Source organism: Phoca vitulina, unplaced genomic scaffold, assembly GCF_004348235.1.
Source record: "Phoca vitulina isolate PV1807 unplaced genomic scaffold, GSC_HSeal_1.0 scaffold18, whole genome shotgun sequence".
Lineage (NCBI taxonomy): Eukaryota > Metazoa > Chordata > Mammalia > Carnivora > Phocidae > Phoca > Phoca vitulina.
Genome location: NW_022589721.1, coordinates 11,954,766 through 11,975,170, shown reverse-complemented (window position 1 = coordinate 11,975,170; position 20,405 = coordinate 11,954,766). Strand labels below are relative to the sequence as shown.

At 38.2% G+C, this 20,405-nt stretch overlaps 1 protein-coding gene across 12 annotated transcripts in view; it reads left to right on the top strand.

The window, feature by feature from the left end:
- TRPS1 (transcriptional repressor GATA binding 1) overlaps window positions 1-4,545 on the top strand; it is a 251,388-nt gene extending 246,843 nt beyond the window's left edge. For all 12 annotated transcript variants that reach the window (XM_032415623.1, XM_032415616.1, XM_032415626.1 and 9 more), the window contains one exon: window positions 1,957-4,545. In XM_032415623.1, the coding sequence (XP_032271514.1) occupies window positions 1,957-3,018 (1,062 nt within the window). In that variant the 3' untranslated portion in view covers window positions 3,019-4,545. The remainder of the gene's footprint in view (window positions 1-1,956) is intronic.
- Window positions 4,546-20,405: the final 15,860 nt, after the last annotated feature.

The following is a 20,405-nucleotide window of genomic DNA, read 5'->3' as shown; positions in this document are numbered from 1 at the left end:
CACCTTCACCATTTTAGCACAGCAATAAGCTTTCATTTAATGAGTACTGACATTAATGGTTTTAATTGAACTCTGGCCAATCATAGGCCAAGAATTAATTAAACTACTGCTCTTCCAGTTTATGATAATTTAACAACTATGATATAAAGTAAACTCTTTTTTTTACAATTATTTTAATATTCATCTCTCCAGAGGCAAGATGTATTCAGTTTTGAGTTTCTTTACGTCGTAAATTTAAATACATAAAGGTTGTGCTCACATCTCATGTCAAAGACTGTCACAAAAGTTATAAAAGTTTTAAAAGAGTATTAATGCAAATTTCCAGTTTCCTTATAGATAGATATTAAATACTGCATATTCTCATAATACAAATACGAGCTCTTTATAAACCTGAACATTCTGAACAAAATAAATGAATATGGCATATCCAAGGGATGTGGCATTTTCATTCTGAAACCAATAATTGAATTGTCAGTGACAAGTGTGTTATCTTTCTTGCCTTCAAAATGCCTCTGTGACAATAGAAATATTCCAAAAAGGATTTATATTTATATTTTGTTTAAGATATAAAAGGTCTCTCTTGCATTAAGGCGCATTCTTTCTAGGAATAATTCACAAATTACATAATACATATATATATATTTACATTCTATGTAGAAATTATTTGCTTGAAGATTTCAGTAATCTTTTAGAAAAATCCGGTTTTAGCCCACTTAAAGAGTTTCCTAAATTTTAACCTATAAATATGCATTAATTATTAAACTTATTCTTTTTATTTTATAAATCAAAGTTAGAGCTCTCATTGCAAGTAAAGTTTTTGGCATAGTGTTATCTATGGGTTTTAGTCCTGTAATATAAACACCTGTTGAACATGTACATAACTACCAATCATACCATGCTTAAGCTGAATAAAAAACAAGCTGAGTGAAAGTCAGCATTCTAAGTACAGAGTAGAATGATGTATCAGGTATTTGGACCAAAGCTACAAAAGAATTTAGATTTTCAACAGAAAACAAATGCTTTACCTGTTAACAAGTAAAATTTTCCATAGTGATATATAAAATCCTATTAAACAAGGAGAAATAAAAGTGAGAGGTGAAAAAAAAAAAAGTCTCCCACTGATACGGCTTTGATTACCCGATATCTTTCCTCATGATTCTGCTCATTTGTCTTTGATTATTTATGCTCTGATATTTAATACTTTATATTCACATTTTCAGTTATTTAGAAGAATGCACGTATTCATCCACTCAGGCTACCATAACAAAATACCGTAGACCTAGGGGGTTTAAACTACGGAACAGATTTTCACACAGTTCTCATGGCTGGAGGTCCGGGGTCAGAGTACCAGCGTGGCCAGGTTCTGGTTGGAGAGCTCCCTTCCTGGCTTGGAGAATGCCTCCTTCTCTCTATGTCCTCATCTAACTTTATTTGCCTCCTAAAGACCGGATCTCCAGATCCAGGCACACTGTGGGGTAGAGCTTCCACATATGAATGAGGGGACCCAGTTCAGTCTGCAGCAATGTATAATTTTACCACACTTGTCATGAAAGCCTAGCTCCCGTGTTCCTGTATTGACATCCTAGTGCGTGACCCAGAAGTTGAGAAATACTGCAGAAAAATCATGTTTCTTCAAGGAACTTGCTACACGGTTTTATCACTAAATGATGCAGTTCCAAAATCTATTGAGTTTGGGAAAGCTGTTTTTAAGTAGATTAAAGTTTTCAGTCCTCCCTGCAAAGTCGGACACGATTTAATTAGGCTAAAATAGTGTGCTTTGGTGACTGCCTCCGATCCTGCTTAGGGCAAGAGGAGGAGATTTAGTAAACCTATAACATAGCATCCACCCTTGCTTTGAACTTAAACGTGGTTCATATTTGTGAGGAATCATTAATGCATTTTAACGTATTTTCTCACGTGTCCCTTTTATGTACCGTGCGTGTGTGTTCTCTGCAGACTCCCAGGCCTTTAAACATCATTAAACAAAACAACGGTGAGCAGATTATTAGGAGAAGGACCAGAAAGCGCCTTAACCCAGAGGCGCTGCAAGCTGAGCAGCTCAACAAACAGCAGAGGGGCGGCAGCGAGGAGCAGGTCAACGGAAGCCCCTTGGAGAGGAGGTCAGAAGATCATTTAACTGAAGGTCACCAGAGAGAAATTCCGCTCCCCAGCCTGAGTAAATACGAAGCCCAGGGTTCATTGACTAAAAGCCATTCTGCTCAGCAGCCGGTCCTGGTCAGCCAAACTCTGGATATTCACAAAAGGATGCAACCTTTGCACATTCAGATAAAAAGTCCTCAGGAAAGTACTGGAGACCCAGGAAACAGTTCATCCGTGTCAGAAGGGAAAGGAAGTTCTGAGAGAGGCAGTCCCATAGAAAAGTACATGAGACCTGCGAAACACCCGAACTATTCACCACCAGGCAGCCCTATTGAAAAGTACCAGTACCCCCTTTTCGGACTTCCCTTTGTACATAATGACTTCCAGAGTGAAGCTGATTGGTTGCGGTTCTGGAGTAAATATAAGCTCTCCGTCCCTGGGAATCCGCACTACTTGAGTCACGTGCCTGGCCTACCAAATCCTTGCCAAAACTATGTGCCTTATCCCACCTTCAATCTGCCTCCTCATTTTTCAGCTGTTGGATCAGACAATGACATTCCTCTAGATTTGGCGATCAAGCATTCCAGACCTGGGCCAACTGCAAATGGTGCCTCCAAGGAGAAAACGAAGGCACCACCAAATGTAAAAAGTGAAGGTCCCTTGAATGTAGTAAAAGCAGAGAAAGTTGATAGAAGTACTCAAGATGAACTTTCAACAAAATGTGTGCACTGTGGCATTGTCTTTCTGGATGAAGTGATGTATGCTTTGCATATGAGTTGCCATGGTGACAGTGGACCTTTCCAGTGCAGCATATGCCAGCATCTTTGCACGGACAAATATGACTTCACAACTCATATCCAGAGGGGCCTGCATAGGAACAATGCACAAGCGGAAAAAAATGGAAAACCTAAAGAGTAAAACCTTAGCACTTAGCACAATTAAATAGAAATAGGTTTTCTTGATGGGAATTCAATAGCTTGTAATGTCTTATGAAGACCTATTAAAAAAATACTTCATAGAGCCTGCCTTATCCAACATGAAATTCCCTTCTTTTATTCTTTCTTTTGATGAGTAGGTTACCAAGATTAAAAAGTGAGACAAATGGTCAGTGAGAAGAAAAAAAAAAAAAAAAAGGAAAAGGTAAAAAGTCATGTTTTAGAACCTAGTTAAGTCAAAAAACCATCTTGGCGAATGTGTACGGTGGAAACGGTCCATAAGAAGTATCACCAGACTCTCATTATTCTGTTTGTAAAGAAAGAGATCAAAGCTATCTAGAATTTGAAAGGGTTTACATATTATGTTACTAACGCAGTATTGGGCTGGCCATTGGTCCATTTGTTCATAAACCCAGAAGTTGTTGCCTAAATTTAGAAGTATCACGAAATCCTAGGCAGATGAGGAGAAATCGAATCTCCAGGGCAGTGAAGGGAAAATGGCGCTTCTTACAGCAGTCTCCTCTCATTGACCATGTTTCCCAGACCTAGAAATGCGAGCTGTGGTTAGGCTTGGGGAGAGAGCAGCAAGGAAAGTGACAGCCAGGGGCGTGGTGATTTTGGCCGGCCCTGCCTGTACATACACATGCACACCCTCTCTGATATTTTTGTCCTTTAGATGTTCAGATACTCCTTTCAAAAGTAGTCCTTTTGTTTGCAATTTAGGTTCATTTTGTCCAAATATAGATGCATTTAAAAAAAAAAAAACAAAAAACAGTGTCCTCAGTGCTTACGTAGTCGTTTTTTTGTTTTTTTGTTTTTTAGCCAGATGTTTCTTTCTCGTATGTGATAGAGCGGTTTGGATTTGTATTTTAAGCCTCCTCTTGGTCACCAATCTCACTTGGCACGTTATAACTAAAGGGATTCCCCCCCCCCCCCAGTTCAAAAAGATTAGATGGATACAAAAGTTCAGACCATGGGCTGAATTTGTTTAGAATACATGGTATTTCTCCACAAGGTAACCTGCTGTATTATTTATTTTCTTTTGGTTAAGTAGAAGTTCCAAACTTTGTGGCCAGGCAGCGTCTAAGGTTACGTTATCACAGACTGACAGTTGGTATATGTACCAGTCACTCCCTTCATTAGATTTATACAGGTTTAGTTAAGTAGCATTAAATAGGATTCTTAGAAGTGTATCTTCATAGTACTTTTAATACTTAAGGCTTTGTAAAACTATCCATGAAGGGAAAGCTCCTCAGCATAACTGCTCAGGGAAATAGGGCTACATAACTGAACATTAAGTAATTGGTTAAAGGTGCTGTTAGTCGAGCCTCAATGCTTGCTACAAGGATGTATGTACAAGGACTGACTTTAATAATTTGCATTATATTGTCCCAACCAGTAGTTTATTTTTTGCCACGGAGATGTAGAAGATATTACAAGCTACTGGATGCACTGTCAGATTAACTTATTTCATTAAAGAAGTTGGGAGAACAAATAGGAAAAAAAAAAACTTATTTTTCTAGTAAATATTAATGTATTACATTTCAAATAATGGTGCCTGACATATTGAATAATTATTTTCTACAGTGTACGTATGCAACAAAGATATTCCATCATGCATTAGAGTCAGTTCTGGCTCTGCCTAGCTGTTTACATTTGCAAATGTAGCAAACAAGGTAATGAAGCAACTATTTCTATTGCGGTAGATACCTTTTTTGTGTGTGTGTGTGTGCATTAAAGTTGTAAACGGTAACATGAAACAAATGGAAGTTCTTGATATAATGGTATGGAAAACAAGAAGGAAATGAAAATATTTTTATGCCTACTTAGGAAAAAAAAAGGGTAGCACTATTCATTCCAAGTACTTCTTTTTTTTTTTTTTTTTAATTTTTAAGCTCTTAACACATTGTTATGCTTAAAATGATAAACATATATCCTCTTTTTATTGCTTTGTCTATGTTTCGGATGAAACATTTCAGAAATTATTTTGATAAGCGCTGCTGGCCCCCGCAGCACTGGTGTTTTTATTGCGTTCTGTAGCCGTGTTTGCACTCAGTTTTACCGAATTCCCAGTTGCTTTGTATTGTTTTGTTGTGTTTGGGTTTTGTTTCTTTTTCCCAGTGCCAGGTCTTTGTTCCTTAAAGTTGGATGGCAGGTAGAGTTCAAGCAGTTTGTGACTGTCGTAGTGAATGAAGTTAAAAATGTCTTTCTGATGTGTTGTCATTTCCATTCTTGCATTTTTGTTTTCATGTAAAAAACAAAAACAAAAAACAAACAAAAAAACAAAAACAAAAAAAAAGGAGAGAAAGAGAGAAAAAAGAAATCAGGACTAAGCCTTCAGCTTCAGTTTCATTTTGAAAGGGCCCTATCTGATCTCACCTGTCTAGCTCTTCTATTCACATAAACTGAAATAAAGAAGTGGTGTGAGGAGTTCTGACATGCAAATTATGTGATGCTGATTTATCTTTCTTAGGAATTTCGATGAATGCATCTCAGAATGTACAGGCAGACTTGAGAGGTGGCTGTTAAAGATCTCAGAAAGAGAGGAGATGTCCCAAACAACAAAACAATATTTCATTTTCTTAGTAAAAAGACTAGTAACGAAGTGCAGTGTGGCAATCCTTAAGCAACATTATACATGAACTGCTCAAATCAGCAAAATGCCAGAAGTTTGGTTAACTTGGGCAATATTACAGGTATGACTTTTTAGGCAAAACTACTCCATAAATAATTTCTCTAGTGTGTCAGACACAAATAGGTTGTTCCTTTTTGGCATGTATTCCTTTTTCTTTTTTCTTTTCTTTTTTTTTTTTTTATCTGATTTTTGTTTTCTCAGACAGATGTAGTAGTAACGATTAGCATTGGAAAATACATATCACTATTCTTGGAATATTTATGGTCAGTCTACTTTCAGTAGAATATTCTTGGGTAGCATTGACATGATAGATCTTATTCCATACTCCTTTATTATTGATTATTTTATTTTCATTTTTGTTTTCATTGTTATACATGTTTTGATGGAGAAGAGGTTGGGCTTTTCTTAAAAGATGAAAACTTATTGTAACACTAAAATACCCCTTACTTTTTGACCTACAAAAGCCTTTGTTCCAGCTCTCAAAATATATTATAAAAATGGTTGTTATTTTATTTGGTTTTAAGGTTTCCAAATGATTTTGCCTTAAATTGTGATTTTAAATGAGCTATTTAGGTACTTATCCTTTTTTTTAAGGACTTTCAAGATGATTTAGGAATTTCCCCTCTTGGAAAAGCCTTCCCCTATGATGAAAATTATATGCCAGCTAAAATTATATACCATTGAAAAACTGTCAGTCTTTTGAAATTACTTGTCTCTATGCTGAATCAAGCTTTGAGTCAAACTTTAGGTCAGGACCAGCTCATGCATTCATTCTGCCTTTTCTTATTCTTTCTTTCTCCCTCTCTCACCCATAAAATCATACTGTTGTTTGGGATAAAAAATCATAAAGAGCCAGCCCACCTTGGAAGGATGTGGATTGAGCGACACTACAGGACTCTGAGTGAATGAGAAAAGGATGGAGCTCTAAACCTTAACATGTTAACTCTGTAGTTCAGAAGGAAAAGAGTGTGCCCATTCTTTCTACATGACATATTGAGATGTTCTTTTAAAAAATCAACTTTTAAGATAGTGATGTTTTGTTCTAAACTGTTCTCTTTTAGTAAAGGTAGATTTTAGAAAACAAGCATGGGGATTCTTTTCTAAGGTAATATTAATGAGAAGAAGAAAAAAAAAAGTGATCATCTTTAACAGCTCTTTGTTGAAGCCTCTGGTAGCACATTACGTTTATGATTGCACATGTGCACATAATCTATTATGATCCAATGCAAATACAGCTCCAAAAATATTAAATGTATATATATTTTTAAATGCCTGAGGATATACATTTTTCTTAATAAATTGAAGAGTACCAATCCTGCTATTAAACTACTTACTAGCCTTCTGCTCTGTGGCTGCAAAACATCACAAGGTGACCCGTCCTGAGACCTCTGAACTGCCTGCCTGTTTAGTTAGTGAACATTAACGCAATTCCAGAGTGGGGATATCTGTGATCCAGTGGTAGAAGCATGGAGGAAAGAAGCTGGTGGTCAGCTCCTGTGCTGTATGCCAGCCTTTTGCCCAAAGTTTACATGAGGTCACAGTCTTTGGGTTGAGGGTCATGGCAAAAAAAAGAAAAAAAAATGCAAGGCATCTTTGGTAAGCAAGTAGGTGAGAGCTTGCTGGTCGTCCCTAGATCACAGGAGAAAATGGTGGATTTGAAATTCAACCAGAATATGAAACTAAATATGCTAACCAAAGGTAGGTACTATTAGGTGGAATTCTATCAGTAGGCAGCCGTAAATGAGAAGAGGATAGAAAGACATGCATTGGGACTTTGAGGGTCTGTGTTTTTTTTCCCCAAAGAAAGACCCAGCCAAGGACAGCGGGATGGCTTCTTTGGAGAACACTTCCTTTTGGTTTTCCATCACTGTTTCATAGACAGCTGATTCACACGTTCCTGATAGCGGTACAATTGTTTAGAAATTGTCCACAACTATTTGCAGTAATTAGGACCTCTGGAAGATGCTAGGGCAGAAGTGTGTGAAGTCAGGGATGAAGAAAATGTGAAATTCAACATTGATCCACACATGGAAACCGGATAATGTATGCTCATGTGTTGTTCTCTTGAAAGGAAAGGTAGAGCTGTAAGCCTCACTCCGTCCTACACCAGAGAAAAGCAAGAGTAACTTTACGTGGAAGTAACGTTTAGCCTTCATCAGAGAAGATGGTCCTTCAAGACCCATAAGTCCCAAAACTGGATCCTGATTCTACCCCTGGTTGTCTTTCATTTTATGACCTGCAGTAAATCACTTTTTCTTTTCGTTCCTCAGGTTCCTCACCTGTAAAATGGAAAAAATATATTAATAATAATAATATTAATATTAATAATAATAATAATGGTAATGTAGTACTTGTTTTGTAAAGCACTTTGAGATCCTTGGTTGAAAGGCACCATGGGAGTGCCAAGTATTATTATATGGCCAAGGGGCTTATTTAAACTCTCAGTTCCCAAGGGCCAGGAAAGGTTGGGGTCATTTTTGTTAAAGATGAGCTGTAAATATCATACTAGACCGCCTATAGTGTTGACTATGAAGAGGCAAAACTATTACAAGGCTGATAAAACGATAGTTTCTTAATGGCTACCAACAAGGCAAATATCACAATAAGAAATGCCAAATTTCTTAGGGTGGGCTATTTGACAACGTGGATAATTGGGGGGTGGGATGGGGTTGGGAAACATCTCAAAATGCCAATGTAAAATTAACTTACAGCAATATTCACCAGCAGAAAATGTCTTTCATATGGAATGATTTCATGTTGCTAAGAAAATATTCAATTTGTAGTCCTGATTTGAATATTAGAATGTTGGCTATAATAGTTCTGTTCTTACAACACATGGAATATTTTTTTTTGTTTTATTTAATTTTGTTTTCATAGTGCATGTTCATTTCTACTCACAAACATGTTCTTGGTGTATTTCTTATGCAAACAATCTTCAGGCAGCAAAGATGTCTGTTACATCTAAACTTGAATAATAAAGTTTTACCACCAGTTATACATAATGGTGTTGGTATGGTTTATATGGATTCATTTTCATCCACGTAGCAATAGGAAATGCAGACCATTGTAACATATAGACAGGCTCTGATGAATTGAGATGGTGAAATCAAATCACCATTTTCAAAAATATGACTAAGACTGAAAAGGCCTGGATTCTCTCAACTTGTTTTGCTTTGCTTTTTTTTTTTTTCTTTAACCAATCTCTTATTGATAGGCCTTGTGTAAAGAAATATATATATATATACTAGTTTCTTGAGGAAGAATAACAATAAAAAAGGTGTTTATTTCAAAAAACATTTATTGAGTATTAAGTATCAGGTGTTGAGTATTGGGTAATGATTATGTTACAATATGTAAAAAAACTCCTGCTTTTGAAGCTTAACTTTGATTCAATTCAGTGTACCCACATATGATGTGAAAATCCTGGTAATAATCTCAAGAAGTTTCTATTAATATATTACATGCCTTGTTTGTTTGCTTAAATGAGATTAATCAGAGGAGGTTTCCTGAAGGATGATTTTGAAAGAGGGACGAGGCAGGGGTGCCTGGGTGGCTCAGATGGTTAAGCGTCTGCCTTCGGCTCAGGTCATGATCCCAGGGTCCTGGGATCGAGTCCCACATCGGGCTCCCTGCTAGGCGGGGAGCCTGCTTCTTCCTCTGCCTCTGCCTCTCTCTCTCTCTGACGCTCATGAATAAATAAATAAAACATAAAAAAAAAAATGAAAGAGGGATGAGGCAGAAGAAATCCAGGTAGGAGAAGGACATGGGAAAATTCACCCAAGTGTTTGTAGCCAGAAAGAAAAACACAAAAAGGTCAGGACTCTTTAAAGTATTTAAATAACTAACTGCTTCAGAATATTTGTTTTGAAAATTTCAAATTAATTAGTATCTACCCTCCTTACACAATCTTCGCTTCTGATTTTTATGAGCCTAAATTAACAAACCCCTTCATTTATGTATTTTTTTTTTGTCCTAGCTCTTTCTCTTCTCCCTTATTTTGAAAACAGCAGAGTAGAGACTTTCAGGGGCTTTCATAATAGTGACAAGGTTTTTTCACAGCTGGAGCAACATTCTCTAGATAAGAGTGCGGTAGTAACAATGTGATTTCTTTATGTAGAACTTGATTGTCCTGTCGGGACCACTTTTCAGATGAAGTCCAATATACTTTGTTCTCACCCAGCACTGTCAGGATCCCATGCAGAAAGAACTCTGTAACCATCAGCTATTTACCATTCTTTGAGGGGAAAGAAGAAGAGCGAGTCAGCACTAGGAGCCCTCCCTCACCTTTGGTCTCCCATCTCTGTGAGGGTAGAGCAGGGGCCAGGAACTCAGTTGCACAAAGGATGCGGGCAAGTAGCGTGTGTGGGTGAGCCAGCCAAGTGGAGACCTTGGGAACCCGAGGGCTATATAAAGGTAGCCTTTCCTCGGCTCTGAGAACAGTGCCAAGCTGACTTGGGTTGCAGATTTTCAGTTTTCAAGAAAAAACTGGACAAAGGGAATTTGATGTGAAATCTCCTAATTTTTAATGTCGGTGGCTGACTTTTTTTTTTTTTTTTTTAATATTGCAAGCCAAGCAAAACACTTGTTCAGAATAAATTCCACCCCGAGACAGGCAGTGTGTGACCCCTGGAGCTTGAACGATAGTGAACTCTGGTGACTGGCAGGGAGGAAATGGGGCAAAGTGCTGAGGTTAGCTGTGGTTCCCCTGGGTTTTGTCTCGGGTCCCAGTGCACCTCCAGCTCTGCCAGGAAACCCAAAAGCGCCGTGGCAGCAGCACCTGCCTGATTTCTTTCAGAGCCAAATTTGCTTAAGACGAAAAACATTTGCACAGAAGACAAACCAGCCTTCGTTCTTGAGCATACTGCTAATTAGCTTGTACTTTTGTTCTCTGTCTTTGTAACCCCAAGTACCATTTTTCTGTTTTTTTAACACGCTGGGATGAACAAAGAAATTTCAAAAACGATTAAAAGTTGCTAAAGTTAATGGCCAGCAACATCCAAGATGTCCTTGTGACTCTCTCCATGGCACATTTTTGAGTGGAAGTAACAGCGATGGAAAAGCAGAGCCTAACAGTTGATGAGAAAGGGGCTTTTTCATGTTACAGTTGATTGTTCTAATGAATAATTTCAGGAATTTCTTTGAATAAAAGTAAGCAATTTTTACAATGAAATTTTATGGCTACTTTTATAATGCTGTTCTCCAATACGTTTAGGATGTCAGTAATCCGAAAGTCACCTTCCCTGAATGTTAAAGTATTGATACAGAATATATTATGACATAACAACCAGTTCTCCCAACCTTTGTGCAATAACAACAGAACATGTAGCGAGTATTAATCTTTTCCTTCAGGTAAGCAGGAGAGCCTGGGATAGCAAGTGCGATTAGCAGGAAAACATCATAGAAATTCTTTAAATTATTTCCATAAATAGGTGAATTTCCAAATTAAAACTGCAGAAGCACTCAACTGTAAGCGATTTCCCAGGAATATTTATGAACTCAAGCCCCACAAATACATCACAGACTTCTCAGAACCTGCACCACCTCTCACATGAAAGTAGTGTCTGCCTTCCTCATGTTTACACATGAGTCTGTTTTTAGAGTTAGTTTATTCTACAACCAGTGGTGTTTTCCTCAGACCTTAAATCTCCTTAGGTATTTTCTGTCTACATAGCACATACTGCCCAATGAATTAATGTATCTGAAAAAGCATAAATGCACCAGTTAGTTTACAACAATCAATTTGATATCATCATGATGGCTCATTTCCTATGATTTTATTTTTTACAGTTGCCTTGATATTTTTTTCTTCTTTTTTTTTTAAAGATTTTATTTATTTGACAGAGACACAGCGAGAGAGGGAACACAAGCAGGGTGAGTGGGAGAGGGAGAAGCAGGCTTCCCGCTGAGCAGAGAGCCTGATGCGGGGCTCGATCCCAGGACCCTGGGATCACGACCTGAGCTGAAGGCAGACGCTTAACCGACTGAGCCACCCAGGCGCCCCTGATTTTTTTTTTTTTTCTATAGCAAAATTTTCCTTGCTGTTATTTTTTGGTGGTGGTGGTGGTGACTGTGGGACAAACCCAGGCTTCACACATTCAGTCAACAAATATCAATTAAGTATTTATTAGTTACCAGGCACTATTCCAAGCATTTGGACTGCATCAATGAAGAAAAGCTGACCCAAACTCCTGTTTGTATGGAAGGGACACAGACAATAAACATACACACACAATAAGCAAATATATAAGTAGCATTTCATGTTGGAAGGTGATGCATGCGCTGGAGAAGAAAAGCAGAGTTCAAGGCAGTAGAGTGGATGGAGCCATATTCATTAGGCTAGCCGAGAGTACAGCCCTCAGCCGAGCCTAGACGTGAAGGAGGAGTGGTCAAAGTGAACAGCTCACGCAAAGGCCCCAAGGGGAGAGAGTCTATCCGGTAAGTTTGAAAAAGAGCAGGGCAGCCAATGTGGCTGAGGCAGGGAAACCAGAGGGAGAATATTTAGAAACTCAGAGATGAAAGTACTGAGGTAAGAGGAGATCAGATCATTTAGGACATTGTAGGCCACTCTGGCTAGTATGACTTTTATTCCGTCTGAAGCAGGGAGGTATTTTAGTGTTTTGAGCAGAGGATTGCTATTTGATGTATGTTTAAATGGGACCATTCTCTTCTATGCTTGCAATAAATCATAGGAGATGAGCATACAAGGATAGAAGCAAGGAAACCAGGTTGGAAGCTAATTTAGTCATCTCTGCAAGAGAGAACAGGAGCAGAAAAGCAGTTAAAATTCCAGAAATCATCTTAGAAGGAGAATAAACTAGATGGCCCGGATGCAGGGTGGGAGAGAAAGAGAAGAGTGGAGAATTAATCCAAGATTTTTGGTCTGAGCAAACTGGAAAAATGGATTCGATGGATCGGGTTTGGAGTGGGGAGGAAGAGGAGTTAAATTTGGGACAAGCTACATTTTAGGGTCCCAAGATCAAGTAGACTGTTACATCTAGGAGTTGAAGTTAGGCGTTAGCCTTCGCATCTAGACAGTATTTAAAACCGTAAGACTGGCTGAGATAATTTAGGGAGGGAACAGAGGTGGAAATACACCCAGTGTTTGAAATCAGGGCAATGAGGAGACACAAGCGACAGAAACTGAGGAGGAAGCCACCCATGAGGTGGAAGGAAAATGAGGGTGAGGTATCTTGGAAGCCACAGAAAACAGAAATGTATCACGAAGCAGGGAGCCACTGACCGTAGGAGATACTGCTGGTAGGTCAAGTGGGAAAATGCTCACTCGTTTTGACAGCGTGAAGGTCACCAGCAGGGTGGGCTATATACTTTTTGGGGCCCAGAGCAAACTGAACCTGCAAGCCCCCTTGTTCAGAAATTTCCAGTTTCAGGATGGTGGCATCAGAGCTTCCAATGAAGCTCAGGACCCTGTGCACGCCTGCCCGGAAGGCATGCCCGCGTACCTGCCCCTGGTCGGCGGCGCATTGACGAGAGCAGTTGATTGAAGAAGTGGGAAAGTCTGAGAGTACATTTAAGAGAGAAGAGGACGAGAGGTTTGCAGAACAGTGTACAATCTGGGGAGCTTTGCTCTAATGGGGATTGGAAAAAGGAATGATAGCTGGCAAGAGATGTTGAATCAATAGAAAGTTGTTTTAGCATGGGAGAAATAAAAACATGTTCCTTTGCCAAGGAGGATGATGCAGTAAGGAGGGCTTTATTCATCTTCCAAAAGAGAGAGGAAAACAGCCAGAATGACGTTCGTTGATAGGTGAGTGAGTGAAAGGAGATAGGCTCTCATGCCCAAATGGAGAGGATGACTTTAGAAAAGAAGCGAGCCGTTCACGTTCACAGTCACAGTTGGCAAAGCAGATTCTAGTAGACACAGATGTGGGGACATGAGTGGCTGCGATAGTCCTGGAAAGCTCTATTTTTTTTTTTTTTTTAATGAAATGTTTTTCTGGTGGCACTCCTGTTCTGCTATTACTCCATTCAGAACTCCAAAGCATTTCATTCAGAAACAAGGCCGCGTGTACATTAAAGAAGCCAATATGGTTTCATTCTATCCCAATGGCATGTAGATACTTGGATAAAGTCAGAAAACTGTCACTTAACTAATATGGTTTCATTTTATCCCAATGGCATGTGGATATTTGGATAAAGTCGGAAAACTGTCACTTAAATGAAAATAGTATTTGAATCTCACTTTAAAAATTGCTCCTAAAAATCTGCCCCGACATATTCATCTTGTTTAGTTCAAAGTGTTATTTCTCATTTTCTTAATTCTATTTTTTAAAAGACAGCATGCATTTTGTTATGCTAACAAGGAACACCACAGGAAGTATGGCCTTCTTAGTTTCTCTTAATAACATTTCCTGAAGATACACCCGATAAAATGCAGGGTTTTACCAAGTTTTCCTTATGACTGCGATTGATTTTTTGAGTGAGTTAATTCGTGTTTGCCGAGTACTGATTCTGGACTCAGAACTGCGCACGAGCAGTAACAGGCACAAAAGAGAGTTCAAATCTGGTATATACTCTTGATTTTTCCACAAATGTCCAACCGATTCAGTTATAAGGTGGCTTAATTATAAGTTTTTTTCATTTGGGAGCATCTTCTGAACCTTTCCTTTTTGCATTTCACTTCGTGATGCGTTTTAGTACCCTTGACAAGAAGTCTTCCCATTATCTCAATAAAATTTTATTGAAATTTTAGGAGACACTTCTCTGTTATTCCCACTATGACTTTTAAATATGAGATCATATACTCAGCAGAAAGGCTTTGGTATTTGTTAACAGTGCAACTTACAGTTACTTCTTCCTTAACAGTGTTAACTTCTAAGAAAGCACTTAGGGACCGCTATCTTACCTTAGATATCTAATAAAGTAAAAATCAAAACTGGAAAACCCAAATAAAATGACCCACAGAAGTTCTAGAGAATGAAACTGGTTTGGTTTTGCCAATATATGGTTCTTTAACTTGTAAGCCAGCAATCAGCCAATGCTGTCTTATGGGTGAGTTTTCTTTGTCAGCTGCCCCTGTCTTTGCTCGGTATCCAGCTATTGCACTTCCCACCTGCATGCACGCAAGCACTCAGGTAAGGCAAGTTGCCTCACAGGCGATAGCAAATGTTTACCACCCCTGAAAGTCACAGAGTAGACTGCCTGATACCCTTACATTACTGACCCATGATGTTCACTGAGACTTTAGTATTCTCAAGTGCAGTGGAGGGTCTTTTTTTCTGGCCCTAATTTCCCAGACAGTCTCATATTTAAAGACTGCAGGGAAGCTTTTCTTGGTATCTTTGGTTGAAGTTGTCTGCCGCAAAAGCATGGGGCAGCCTTTCTCATTTGACACCTTTGTGTTTTTGGCCATCTGCTGTCCTTCCAAACCCTATTCCCTTACTAGCATCTTATTGTCCGAAAGGAAATGGATTGCCCTTTGCTTTTGAAGATGTAAAAAAATGAGATTTTTCTTTGCCATTTTAAACATTATTTCATGAACCTGAAGTTTGATACAGCTTCCAGGCACATTTCTTTTGATTCAAATCCATGGCCTTAACACCTTCACAGACTCCAAGTAGACATACTTGCATTTCAGTTAACTAAGTTTAAAGATGAACACATCATTCGAACAAGGCCCACTCCTGAATGTCTCTTTCCCAGACTGTGCTCACATGCATGAGAGTACTGAAGTCACTAAAGCTTCCTCCTTTTAGCCTTCCTGCCCCAACCACTTTAACCTCAAAAACAAACTCTAAAATGCTTTATATTTAACAAGAATTGTTCTTTTCAAGACAAACACCAATATGCAGCTCTGTTGATAGTTAAACTCGATTATAGAGTCCTCTTTTACACAGAAATATATTTTTAATATTTTTAAAGGTATAAACACCCAGAGAAAAGAGGACTGCCTATTGGCACGCACCACTGCTCATGATGATTTTTGATAGTTAATGATTTGAAGGTAGACTAAGGAAATATAACTCAACATTCTATAAACATTAATACATTAGATTGTGTTTTAAATGTGTTTGGTCTGGAAGGAAGGCATGAAAGATGACAACAACAGCAAAAACTAAATTAAAAGTTGTCTTAACATGCTGACTTCTATTTCGGGGACAATTTTCATGGAATTCTTGGAAAAGTTTTATAAAACAGTTCCCATTATATAAAAAACTGGAGGTACTAATAATTAATGTTTAGGATCCAATCAGCCATCAAAGAGATTCTTTATTTTCCTTTTTTAAACTCTGTTTTGCCCCTCAATGCATGTTTGTTTGTGGACTAGGCTTATTAATAGAAATAAATACATGGTAATACTTTGGCAAGTCAGTTTACATATGATCAGCCATTTGCCACTTACCAAACATGCAGAGTTTATAAAAGCAGACAACCCAGGCCGACACCGTCTTATGTAAGCTAAAGCGCCGGCTGCCTCCTCTACAGATTCCTTCATACAAAGAACTGAGCTCTGCACCTTCTAGACACCAGTTAATCTTCTATTTCGTATGACAAGTAAATCAATTTGGCCTTATCCACAAACATTTCTAGCAATTCTGTTGGTTACGGGTAACGTCTTTACAGATGGGATCCTTATGTATGGTGTTCCATCATAATGGGTTTGGTGGTAAATAAAATAACTAGACTGTTATTTAATTTTTAGATTGTCAAAACATAACTCTCAAAATATTATAAACAACAAAAACATCATTCTCACAGGGAGAGTGAGCACATGCAAAAGCTCTAATTAACTCCTTAAAGGAGGAACAAGCAATAGGACAAAGCTGTTTCAAAAAAGGATATGAAAGACTTGAAAAGAAAGAATGCTGGAATAAGATTCTAAACTACATACGATACAGTTCACGTCCTGTTTGGCAGTAATGACCATAACCTCTCGGGTTGTCTTCGTTACTGAATAAGAAAATCATCGTGACTGATCAGTTTTCTATAAGGTAACTTTATAAAGAAGTAAAATAGTAATAATAAATAGTTACATTCTCCAGGAGACTAGAATGATAATAAACCTTTTAGATAATGCTAGTATGACCTCGGAAGGTGAAGCAGTTATTTTTGCCTTATTTCCCAATTTGGTTATTTTTTTTCCTTAACAAATACAGAAGCATCTGGAAAAAATTAAAACATTCGCATCTTTCCATAGTATATGCTTTTCAAAAGTGAAAGTCACTTCTCCCTGTGAGTTGTGTTATGAATTAGTTATATAAAACAACATAAATATACTTTTTGTAAAAAACAATTAAATTTTATTTTCCAGACATAAAACTGAAATCAAATTCACCACAATTCCAATATAAGATTACTCAAAAAAAGATCCCTACTTCTAGCTTATAATCAATTATAAGAACTCCCTTGCGGAAAAATATAAAGATAAAAACTAGGGTATTCCAAATATGTTTATGGGGAAATATAAATAGGTATTTTTTAATATTTTGAAGTGAGTGATGTCTCATGGAAGTGTCATAGAAGACTAAAATTCAGACAAAACTTTTCTGCTCTCATTCAATATTTTATAAATCACTATAGCTTCCTTCTTTTCCAAAGCATTGAAGACTGTACCAAAAATGCCCTTTGGGCAGAGGATAGTTTTGATATTTCTCTTGGGAAATCAAAATGATTCTCCCACCCACTACTATTTATACCTATCTCTGCTATTCTAACCATTATTTTTTAAATGATGGACTGAGGTTACAGATACTAGTTACAGACAATTTCTTCTCCAACTACTTGCCTTTGGTCTATTTCAGAAAACATTTTTATATCTACCAGAAGAGGGCAGGGAAGAGAAGAGGAGGTAAAATATATTAGAATGACTGATACTTGAGCAGAAAAAAGCAGAGCTCATTTATTCCTTGTTCTTAGTTCCTAACATTGTATCTAGTGTTAGTGGGCATTGAATAGACATGTTTTAGATTAGATGGAATCACTTGGTAATGACTGAGAATGTCTACTAGGGGAAGACGTTTTTAACAACAACAACAAAAGTAACATTTGGGAAATGTTTTGAAATAACAAGTTTTTGGAATTGTCTTCCTTTCTTTAATGTAATGCCTACTGAAATCATTTTAGACATAATAGTCACTAAATAAATACTTATTGATTAAATTATGAAGGGTCAAGTTTTGGATGTGTTTAAGCAAGGAGTGGGGAATGCAGGGGACGATGTGTATCACTAAAATGTACACATGAGATACTGCCAAACTCAAGTTTGATCTTAACTTACTCATTTGTGGGCCTCACAAGTTAGCTACATCAGAATCAAAAAAGTTCTCTAATGTGCCTCTACCAACTTTTTTTTTTTTTTGAGGCAATAGGTTTTAAGAAAAAAAAAAGTTTCCCCCGAAGTTCCTCTAGAGTCTGGAGGTGGGTAGCACCTTGTGGACCAAAATGTACATTATAAACAAACTTCCACTGAGGAAAATGTGCTGTCAGTTTTTTAACATAGTAATTTCATAGTTCTTTCATCTAACATTCAATTTTGTTGAAAACCATTTCTTGACTGTATTACAACAGCTATGCATCCTCTCCTCTAAGATACTATGTCAGTAGGTAAACACCCTTATAATAAAAACCGGAGCGCAATCCGAGCTCTCTCCCTTTTCCTCACCCCCCGTGTTCAATCTTGGAACAAGCCCTGCTCATTTCTCCTGCTGTGCAGTTTTCTCATCTGTCCCCTACCCTCTGAATCTCTGCCCCTGTTGAGGCATCTTTCTTCTGGTTCATGGTCATGGTCTCCTACCTGGATATAGTTTCCAGACTGCTGCCGGGTGAATTCCCTAAAATGCAAAGCTGATCTTGTCACTCCCCTACTTTAAGACCTTCCTGCTTCCTACTTAGTTTACAGAATTAAACACAAGGGTTTTTGCACTGTAAAGCCTTCAATGCCTGGCCCCCATGGATCTTGACAGCTCATCACATATTACTCGCTGGTAAAACTACACTGGTTCTAATTTCACAAACACATCAAGGACTTCTCAAGTCTACATCATTACTTGTAATGTTGCCTCTGATATGAGGGCACTTCCCACATTTATTTGCCTATCTTTCTCATTACTGAACTGTCAAGACTCAGATCAGAAATTACCTATAGCATAACTTCCCTGAACAGAGCGCTGAAAATTTCCCTCCTCTGGACTTCCTGGCACATGCCTCTCTTTTCACTCACACCATGCTGGTAGTCTGCCTCCCGCCCCACAAGAGCGACACTTGGAAGGTGGCTGAGTGTATGAGCAATTGATTGTTTTATTTTCCTTAAATTAAGTAACCATATGTGGCCGGTGCTGTTCTATAGGGCAGTGCAGCCCTACATTCTTCTTAAAAGGGGTTTCATGCTATGTTGCTCTTCTATTGGGAAAATAACACCAGCAACTCTGTATCTTTTCGTGCCCTTTGTTTCTATGGTAAAAAGCTTAGTAATTAATTTTAAGTACTTTGTGTGTATTAATGTTAAAAGCATCAAAAGGGTCATTAAAAAAAAGGACTTCATTTTTACTAATTTTTTGAATAATTTACTTTGGCAAATATACCGAAGTGACTTTATATTATAATAATAAGCCCTGCCTCTGAGGCAGCTGAACCACGCTTTTCTCCATGGGCCTTTTTAACCACTGTGAAAAATTGATTACACTTCATTTGATCTCAGGTTTACAATATCAGAGTATTTATGTATTTCTGGACATTATCGGTGGTTTTATAAAACAAGGAGAAAGCAAAAGCTGTGAATAATTTTCAAACTTCAACCTTAGTTTCAATATTTTTAAATTTAACTGACAAGGTAATTATCCCAGAAATTGTCCTAACTCAATGATTTGTGAAACTATGATTGTCCCATTAAAATGACAGAGTACTCAATCAGGAGAGAAAAATGGTTCTCTGAGGTTTGGCCCTATTAAACTGGTTCTTTATGTTATTATCCACTTCTCCTTTGGAATATACACAGCTGTGTGTTTCCGTGCGCGTGAGGAAAAGTGTCCCAGCCAGAAGACGGCTAACGTTAGTGTAGAGCCGTGGAGCAGAGGGTGAAGAGTGCAGATTCTGCGGGCAGATTGCCTGATCGGAATCCCACAGGGCTATGTCACACTGGCGGGATGATGGAAACGGTTCAGTTGGCCACTCTCCACCCCTGTTTCTTCATCTATAAACAGAGACAATAACTGGATCTGTCATGCTGATCTGCACCACGCTACAGTGAAACCCCACATGTCTGAATTTTACAAAGCAAAAAAAAGATTATTTTTTGCTAATTCTGCATGCTCATCGCAGATCAGCTGGGGGCTCCATTCCACATCACGCTTCTTCAAGGACCCAGGTAGCTACAGCAGTCATTGTCTGGACTATTGCCAGTCACCATACCGGAGGGGAAAGAGCTCAGGAAGGTTGTCTCCAGCAAGTGTACTCACCTAGAAATGACCTACTTCACTTCCCCTCATAAATCATTGGCCAGATGCGGATACAAGGCCAATAGGGCAATCTGACCATGTGCACGAGAAGGAGGCTGAAATGTTCAATGACAAGGCACTAATGATTACCACAATAATTATGCCTATCGCATATACTAAAAAGTACTTTACACAAATTACCTAGAACGGGACCTGCAGTAAGTTATTATTAACTAATGAAGAGCAAATGCATGAGTGTGAAATTAGATGATTGCAATTTCATGTCAAAGTACATGATTTTAGGACTCCAAGTTTGCTAAAACCAGCTAATCTGGGGGTGGGGGG